This window comes from Bufo bufo, chromosome 1 (genome assembly GCF_905171765.1).
Source record: "Bufo bufo chromosome 1, aBufBuf1.1, whole genome shotgun sequence".
Taxonomy (NCBI): Eukaryota; Metazoa; Chordata; class Amphibia; order Anura; family Bufonidae; genus Bufo; species Bufo bufo.
The window spans coordinates 793,887,472-793,896,659 of record NC_053389.1 but is presented as its reverse complement, the minus strand read 5'-3'; the positions used below and the strand labels follow the sequence as shown (position 1 = coordinate 793,896,659).

At 62.6% G+C, this 9,188-nt stretch overlaps 1 protein-coding gene across 1 annotated transcript; it reads right to left on the bottom strand.

Moving 5' to 3' along the window:
* Positions 1-899: 899 nt before the first annotated feature.
* Positions 900-9,186, bottom strand: WDR83OS (WD repeat domain 83 opposite strand). Its single transcript, XM_040415059.1, has 4 exons — positions 9,024-9,186; positions 1,955-2,060; positions 1,232-1,329; positions 900-1,090 (listed from the first exon to the last, which is right to left on the bottom strand). Exons 1-4 carry the CDS (start codon positions 9,071-9,073, stop codon positions 1,024-1,026), a joined length of 321 nt encoding a protein of 106 aa, XP_040270993.1. The 5' UTR covers positions 9,074-9,186; the 3' UTR covers positions 900-1,023.
* Between the last annotated feature and the right edge of the window lie 2 nt (positions 9,187-9,188).

The window sequence follows — 9,188 nt, the reverse complement described above, 5'->3', positions numbered from 1 at the left end:
AAAACGACCTGTGTGCATGGAGTCAAGAGCTACCGTGGCATCTATACGGTGGGCGCTGGCTTCCTCTGGCAGCTGCTCACCCTACCATGATAGGATGGCGGGGCACCCACGGCAGGATAAAGAAGAGCATTATACCAGTGATGGCAGGCCCTATCAATCATGGAGAGGGAGCAGGAGGAGCAGGGGTGCACAGAGTGGCTTGGGCCCGCCCTTGGTGCACTTAACTGCTCATTTGCATATGGATGAATAGTACAGTTCCCTCCATAACAAAACCTGCTAAAAGGGTCACCATCCTCGCTCGTGGGGCGCTCACTCAGCTTAGGCAGCAGAATGGGAGAACTCGACAGAACCGGGCAGATCTGCCACTCGGAGCCGTCAAAGACTTCGGGAGCCATAACGTGGATCCTATAGCTGATCTCCCGAGGTCCAGTCAGATCTCAGTCAAGCACAGAACCCCCAGCGTTACATCAAACACGTTCTGAAATCATTTTTCTGGATAGAATTCTAGAACTGCAGTGCACACTGACAGCAAGTGAGGCAGGTAGTGCAGATTTACATACCTTTCACCGCTGGAATGACCCCCTATAGTATCTGTAATGGTGGTCAGAAGTGGCTGCTGCACTGAATATGTCCCATTAGAGGCAGGACGTGCCATAAATGTCCGACAGGACGGGATGCGGGGGGTCCTGACCTCACTGTGCACACACACTCTCCCTACATGCTGGGCTTTTAAATGACTAATTGAGGGGGGAAACATCCTCCAGGGACCTGACCCCGTTAGTCACACTCCTGTCACTACCAATGCCTACAAGTGCAGCACTTCCAGTCCCCACCACCAGGGGGAGGAAGACAGCCGCCAGGTCTAGGGGCAGGACTGGATGTAAAGTAAGAGTCAGATCACAAAGTAAAATCCTTTATTTCTTGTAATGAGACACGGCAAACACCTTCCTATGTGCAGAGCGGGGTCACCACGGAGGAGACATGGGCTGCGGGGTCACCACGGAGGAGACATGGGCTGCGGGGTCACCATGGAGGAGACATGGGCTGCGGGTTCTGTAGGTAGGACATGACGACGGCCGAGATCGATAACCTGCAAGAACAGAGAGCGGATTACTAGGGGGGACAGGTGGAGTCTGGGAAAGCGGTGTGTTACCGTGGTGGACAGCGTGGCTGCCTTCACGGGGGGGGGGGGGGGCGCGCTGGCGACCACCCCGGCGCAGTGTGGACTCACATGAAGCTGCTCATCATCTGCTTGGTGTCTTCAGAGCTGCGAGAGTTGGCGAAGCTGATAAACGAGCAGTAGACGGCGATCCAGGCGCACCACTTCAGCTGCAAGACACAGGACATGGCGGTTATAGACTTCGCACGACCCCCGTATAGTGAACCCGCCCTGCCCTCGTGGAACAACAACTCTCATCATCCACACAGCCGCGTACCCTGAGGCAAACAGGTGCCACCCCCAAAAACACGATCAAAGGAAGTAGTCACGGAGTGGGCCATGTGATCCCTTCTGTCCAATCAGATGCAAGGGTTGCTCCAATGAGCACCCATCGAACGGGAGGGACGTCTCTGCATGACGCTTCCCCTTTAATCATTACCACTCACTCCAGAAAAGACTGGGTTAACCAGTTCTACCTACTGGTTCATGCCAGGAAACGTTATAGCAACGCCAACGTGCAATTATCAGCCTGTAACTGCGATACCAAGAGGAGGATGGGAGTGATTATTCTTAATTTTCTGTTTTAATTAGCATTTGCGCTCAGTGGTGCAGAGGAGACACAATCTATGTATCGCCGGCCATAGCAGTGACATACAGTACATCAATGGACTCCGGCTGCTGCAAAACTACAACTCCAAGCAGGCCCCAGTGCCAGCACCCGGTGAGAGTTGTAGTTTCCATACAAATGCAGATCGGCTCTCCCTTCTGTATAGACGTCATCGGACGGGTTCTCACCTTGAGCATCAGACCGCACATGCTGAAGATCATTCCCAGGAGGTTCATGTAATCCGGGGTGGGGTCATCCAGGGTGGGCGAATTCTCCGAGGTAGGAGGCTTATACCTGGATAAAGAAGACGGACACGGAGGTCGTTAGTCATGTAATGCCCCCCATTGCCTTTCTGGTGTCAAGAGCCAATGGTTAGATTGGAGCAGCCCATTGTGATATCTCTGCCACCTAGTGGAAAAGAAGGGAACTACAAGAGCCATGAGGAAGTAGCCTAAATCACTGCATGGGGGTCTTCTTAGCCTTCCAATAGGGTATTCATAATAGAAGATGCAGGATCACATGGCGGACACTTAAAGGGACACTAACCCTACATGGGGAGCCAATGGTATCAAAACATCTCAAGAGGTTCTCCCCCCCGTATATATGTGACCTAACCCCGTGATCACGACTTCTGCCATGGCATTCAGTAAAACCACAGTGATCCTCTCCCCAGCATGAGGCGGCCAATAACAGGGAGCACAGACTGTTTGACTGCACGGCAGACGGGTGATGGGCTTTACCGTCCCTTTAAGGAGGACGTCAGATTATATCGCAGCTCTGATTTTCAGTCTAAAAATGTCCTTGAAAAGCTGCAAATGGCAGAAGCACAGGTAATCCGGCCGATGAGTCACACAGGATATGAAACGCCATGAGCTCTGCTACACGAGGCCTTGAACCTCACAGATCCGCACTATTCCTGGAATAGCAGAGTCACCGCTCACTGCTGGATTAAGTGTCTCCGTTACACAGGAGATTGGAGGCACAGATTTATCCATTTTCACCAGGTCACTGCCGCCTGGGGGACACGCCACTGCCCACTGGGGGGACGGGGGACGCGCCACTGCCCACTGGGGGGACGGGGGACGCACCACTGCCCACTGGGGGGACGGGGGACGCACCACTGCCCACTGGGGGGACGGGGGACGCACCACTGCCCACTGGGGGGGGGGGGGGGGCGGGACGACGCGCCACTGCCCACTGGGGGGGGGGGGGGCGGGACGACGCGCCACTGCCCACTGGGGGGGGGGACGACGACGACGACGCGCCACTGCCCACTGGGGGGGGGGGGGGGGACGACTCCTCTCTGCCCACTGGGGGGGGGACGGGACGACTCCTCTCTGCCCACTGGGGACGGGACGACTCCTCTCTGCCCACTGGGGCCTCTCATTGGCCTCTCTGCCGCAGTCACTCCTCTCTGCCCACTGGGGACGGGACGACTCCTCTCTGCCCACTGGGGACGGGACGACTCCTCTCTGCCCACTGGGGCCTCTCATTGGCCTCTCTGCCGCAGTCACTCCTCTCTGCCCACTGGGGACGGGACGACTCCTCTCTGCCCACTGGGGACGGGACGACTCCTCTCTGCCCACTGGGGACGGGACGACTCCTCTCTGCCCACTGGGGGGGGGGGGACGACGACTCCTCTCTGCCCACTGGGGGGGGACGACTCCTCTCTGCCCACTGGGGGGGGACGACTCCTCTCTGCCCACTGGGGGGGGGGGACGGGACGACTCCTCTCTGCCCACTGGGGGGGGGGGGGGGGGGACGACTCCTCTCTGCCCACTGGGGCCTCTCATTGGCCTCTCTGCCGCAGTCACTCCTCTCTGCCCACTGGGGACGGGACGGGACGACTCCTCTCTGCCCACTGGGGACGGGACGACTCCTCTCTGCCCACTGGGGACGGGACGGGACGACTCCTCTCTGCCCACTGGGGACGGGACGACTCCTCTCTGCCCACTGGGGACGGGACGGGACGACTCCTCTCTGCCCACTGGGGGGGGGGGGGGGGAGGGGACGACGACTCCTCTCTGCCCACTGGGGACGGGGGACGGGACGACTCCTCTCTGCCCACTGGGGGGGGGGGGGGGCGACGACTCCTCTCTGCCCACTGGGGGGGGGACGGGACGACTCCTCTCTGCCCACTGGGGGGGGGGACGGGACGACTCCTCTCTGCCCACTGGGGGGGGGGGACGGGACGACTCCTCTCTGCCCACTGGGGGGGGGGGGGGACGACGACTCCTCTCTGCCCACTGGGGGGGGGGGGGACGGGACGACTCCTCTCTGCCCACTGGGGGGGGGGGGGGGGGGGGACGACTCCTCTCTGCCCACTGGGGGGGGGGGGGGACGGGACGACTCCTCTCTGCCCACTGGGGGGGGGGGGGACGGGACGACTCCTCTCTGCCCACTGGGGGGGGACGGGACGGGACGACTCCTCTCTGCCCACTGGGGGGGGGGGGGGACGGGACGACTCCTCTCTGCCCACTGGGGGGGGACGACGACTCCTCTCTGCCCACTGGGGGGGAGGGGGGGGGGACGACTCCTCTCTGCCCACTGGGGCCTCTCATTGGCCTCTCTGCCGCAGTCACTCCTCTCTGCCCACTGGGGACGGGACGACTCCTCTCTGCCCACTGGGGACGGGACGACTCCTCTCTGCCCACTGGGGACGGGACGACTCCTCTCTGCCCACTGGGGACGGGACGACTCCTCTCTGCCCACTGGGGACGGGACGACTCCTCTCTGCCCACTGGGGACGGGACGACTCCTCTCTGCCCACTGGGGACGGGACGACTCCTCTCTGCCCACTGGGGACGGGACGGGACGACTCCTCTCTGCCCACTGGGGACGGGACGGGACGACTCCTCTCTGCCCACTGGGGACGGGACGACTCCTCTCTGCCCACTGGGGACGGGACGGGGCGACTCCTCTCTGCCCACTGGGGACGGGACGGGACGACTCCTCTCTGCCCACTGGGGACGGGACGACTCCTCTCTGCCCACTGGGGACGGGACGACTCCTCTCTGCCCACTGGGGACGGGACGGGACGACTCCTCTCTGCCCACTGGGGACGGGACGGGACGACTCCTCTCTGCCCACTGGGGACGGGACGGGACGACTCCTCTCTGCCCACTGGGGACGGGACGGGACGACTCCTCTCTGCCCACTGGGGACGGGACGGGACGACTCCTCTCTGCCCACTGGGGACGGGACGGGACGACTCCTCTCTGCCCACTGGGGACGGGACGGGACGACTCCTCTCTGCCCACTGGGGACGGGACGGGACGACTCCTCTCTGCCCACTGGGGACGGGACGGGACGACTCCTCTCTGCCCACTGGGGACGGGACGGGACGACTCCTCTCTGCCCACTGGGGACGGGACGACTCCTCTCTGCCCACTGGGGACGGGACGGGACGACTCCTCTCTGCCCACTGGGGACGGGACGGGACGACTCCTCTCTGCCCACTGGGGACGGGACGGGACGACTCCTCTCTGCCCACTGGGGACGGGACGGGACGACTCCTCTCTGCCCACTGGGGACGGGACGGGACGACTCCTCTCTGCCCACTGGGGACGGGACGGGACGACTCCTCTCTGCCCACTGGGGACGGGACGGGACGACTCCTCTCTGCCCACTGGGGACGGGACGGGACGACTCCTCTCTGCCCACTGGGGACGGGACGGGACGACTCCTCTCTGCCCACTGGGGACGGGACGGGACGACTCCTCTCTGCCCACTGGGGACGGGACGGGACGACTCCTCTCTGCCCACTGGGGACGGGACGGGACGACTCCTCTCTGCCCACTGGGGGACGGGACGGGACGACTCCTCTCTGCCCACTGGGGGGGGGACGGGACGACTCCTCTCTGCCCACTGGGGGGGGGACGGGACGACTCCTCTCTGCCCACTGGGGGGGGGGACGGGACGACTCCTCTCTGCCCACTGGGGGGGGGGACGGGACGACTCCTCTCTGCCCACTGGGGGGGGGACGGGACGACTCCTCTCTGCCCACTGGGGGGGGGGCGGGACGACTCCTCTCTGCCCACGGGGGGGGGGACGGGACGACTCCTCTCTGCCCACTGGGGGGGGGACGGGACGACTCCTCTCTGCCCACTGGGGGGGGGACGGGACGACTCCTCTCTGCCCACTGGGGGGGGGGACGGGACGACTCCTCTCTGCCCCCGGGGGGGGGGACGGGACGACTCCTCTCTGCCCACTGGGGGGGGGACGGGACGACTCCTCTCTGCCCACTGGGGGGGGGACGGGACGACTCCTCTCTGCCCCCTGGGGGGGGGGGGACGACTCCTCTCTGCCCACTGGGGGGGGGACGGGACGACTCCTCTCTGCCCACTGGGGGGGGGACGGGACGACTCCTCTCTGCCCACTGGGGGGGGGACGGGACGACTCCTCTCTGCCCACTGGGGGGGGGGGGGGGACGACTCCTCTCTGCCCACTGGGGGGGGGACGGGACGACTCCTCTCTGCCCACTGGGGGGGGGACGGGACGACTCCTCTCTGCCCACTGGGGACGGGACGACTCCTCTCTGCCCACTGGGGCCTCTCATTGGCCTCTCTGCCGCAGTCACTCCTCTCTGCCCACTGGGGACGGGACGGGACGACTCCTCTCTGCCCACTGGGGACGGGACGACTCCTCTCTGCCCACTGGGGCCTCTCATTGGCCTCTCTGCCGCAGTCACTCCTCTCTGCCCACTGGGGACGGGACGGGACGACTCCTCTCTGCCCACTGGGGACGGGACGGGACGACTCCTCTCTGCCCACTGGGGGGGGGGACGGGACGACTCCTCTCTGCCCACTGGGGGGGGGGGACGGGACGACTCCTCTCTGCCCACTGGGGGGGGGGACGGGACGACTCCTCTCTGCCCACTGGGGGGGGGGACGGGACGACTCCTCTCTGCCCACTGGGGGGGGGGGGGGACGACTCCTCTCTGCCCACTGGGGGGGGGGGACGGGACGACTCCTCTCTGCCCACTGGGGACGGGACGACTCCTCTCTGCCCACTGGGGCCTCTCATTGGCCTCTCTGCCGCAGTCACTCCTCTCTGCCCACTGGGGACGGGACGGGACGACGCCTCTCTGCCCACTGGGGGGGGGGGGGGGGGACGCCTCTCTGCCCACTGGGGGGGGGGGGGGACGCCTCTCTGCCCACTGGGGGGGGGGGGGGGACGCCTCTCTGCCCACTGGGGGGGGGGGGACGCCTCTCTGCCCACTGGGGGGGGGGACGCCTCTCTGCCCACTGGGGGGGGGGACGCCTCTCTGCCCACTGGGGGGGGGGGGACGCCTCTCTGCCCACTGGGGGGGGGGACGCCTCTCTGCCCACTGGGGGGGGGGACGCCTCTCTGCCCACTGGGGGGGGGGGACGCCTCTCTGCCCACTGGGGGGGGGGGGGGACGCCTCTCTGCCCACTGGGGGGGGGGGGGGGACGCCTCTCTGCCCACTGGGGGGGGGGGGGGGACGCCTCTCTGCCCACTGGGGGGGGGGGGGGACGCCTCTCTGCCCACTGGGGGGGGGGGGACGCCTCTCTGCCCACTGGGGGGGGGGGGGGAACGCCTCTCTGCCCACTGGGGGGGGGGGGAGACGCCTCTCTGCCGCAGTCACTCATTGGCTCCAGTGGCGAGCCAGAATCAGCCCAGTGAGGAGACTGACGAAAACTGTTTCAAAGCTGGATCGCCCATTTAAGGCCTCATGCACACGACACAGTATTTTTTAGCGGTCCGCAAAACGGGGTTCCGTTTCCGTGTGTCTTCCTTTATTTTTGGAGGACCACCAGACATAAAGGAAAGTAAAAAAAAGTCTAAGACAGGTTTGCCATGCAAATGATAGAAAAAAAACGGACGCAGACGAGTGGACGACAATCTTGTGTGCCTCTGTGTTTTTTAGCAGTCCCATTGACTTGAATGGGTCCGCGAACCGTTTTCCGCGAAAATAATAGGACAGGTTATATTTTTTTGACGGACTGGAACCCCGGATCACGGATGGAAAACTGTGCATTAGCCGAGTTTTCAACGGACCCATTGAAAATCAATGGGTCCGCAGAAAATCACAAAAAACGGCGCAACGGACACAGAATAAAACAACGGTCGTGTGCATGAGGCCTAAAGAGGAGGGGGTGACAACATGAACAGCGGCTTCACCTGGAGCCTGTGCCGTGCGCTGTGCAGGAACGGCTTCAGGACACGGAGACGGAGCGGGTGTCGGCTGTTAGGACACCCCTTGTGAATACGGGCACCAGGGCGACAGTCACGGCCTCAGAAGAGCGCACACCGCCCGGTATACATGACACGTGGGAGCCGCGCCACCGAGCAGCGCAGTCCCGCGTAGTAACCCCTGTAACCAGGACTAGTAGCTACTTTGTTTTTGCACCGCCACATTTTAGCAGCTATAATTTTTTGCTTTTCTTTTTTTAACCTTTTCACTGACAAGACTGTATGAGGTCTGTATCATTTCGGTTGTGCTGCGACTACCGAAAAAAGTGATTCTCGTCATTTATTTTTACCGTTCACACTGAATAACCCGTTGTATTCGTTTTCCAGGTTATTACGATCACGCGGATACCTAAAGACGCCTTTACGTGGGTCAATGAGCGCAACGTTTTTGTTCCCGATATCTGCCCTGTGTAAGGGCTCAGGCACACGACCGTATGTATTTTGTGGTCCGCAAAAGACGGATCCGCAAAAAAAAACGGATGACATCCGTGTGATTTCCACGTTACATCCATTTTTTGCGGCTCCATTGTAACAATGCCTGTCCCTGTCCACAAAACGGACAAGAATAGGACATGTTTTGCGGACATACGGATACGGAATGCACAAGGAGTCATTTCCGTTTTTTTTTTTGCGGCCCTTTTGAAATAAATGATTCCACCTATGGGCCTAAAAAAAAAAAAAACGGACAAAGATACGTTCGTGTGTATGAGCCCTAAAGGCGCCACTGATCATTGGGTGAAGGCAATGCTGACGCCGTTTCTGGGCAGCAGATAGCGCCATGTGAACAGCGACCAATGAGTCTGTATGAGGACGAGTAGACGGTCATTGGAATGGCGGGGGCGGCTCTCCCTCACAAGGGGGGCCGCACTTACCCGATATGTCTCAGCTGACGTCACCCTCTGCACTGACGTCACCCTCTGCACTGACGTCACCCAGGGTCTTCTCCAGGTCCTCGGGGTGACTCACTATCAATCCCCTCTGATCAAGGGGTTAAATGTGTGAGGGGAGACCCCCGCGTCCCTCTGCATGTACGGCCCTCACCTCTGCACCTTGGCCGGTCTCCGGGGGTCGCTCGCGCTGTTGCCCGTCATGTCTGCCCCCCGTCCTCCGTCGGCTCCGTGTACTAAACCCTAACCCCCGGCTGATCAGAGAACTTCCGGCAGAGACCGGATGTGCAGAGCCCACGTGAGCCCGGAAGTGCGGACG

Bases quoted from the DNA above. Each gene is read 5' to 3' on its own strand.
- WDR83OS (XM_040415059.1), bottom strand. From the start codon at position 9,073: ATGACGGGCAACAGCGCGAGCGACCCCCGGAGACCGGCCAAGGTGCAG. The intron at 2,061-9,023 runs GTGAGGGCCGTA...TTCTTTATCCAG, and splicing joins AGACCGGCCAAGGTGCAGAG to GTATAAGCCTCCTACCTCGG. The intron at 1,330-1,954 runs GTGAGAACCCGT...TGTGTCTTGCAG, and splicing joins TGTGCGGTCTGATGCTCAAG to CTGAAGTGGTGCGCCTGGAT.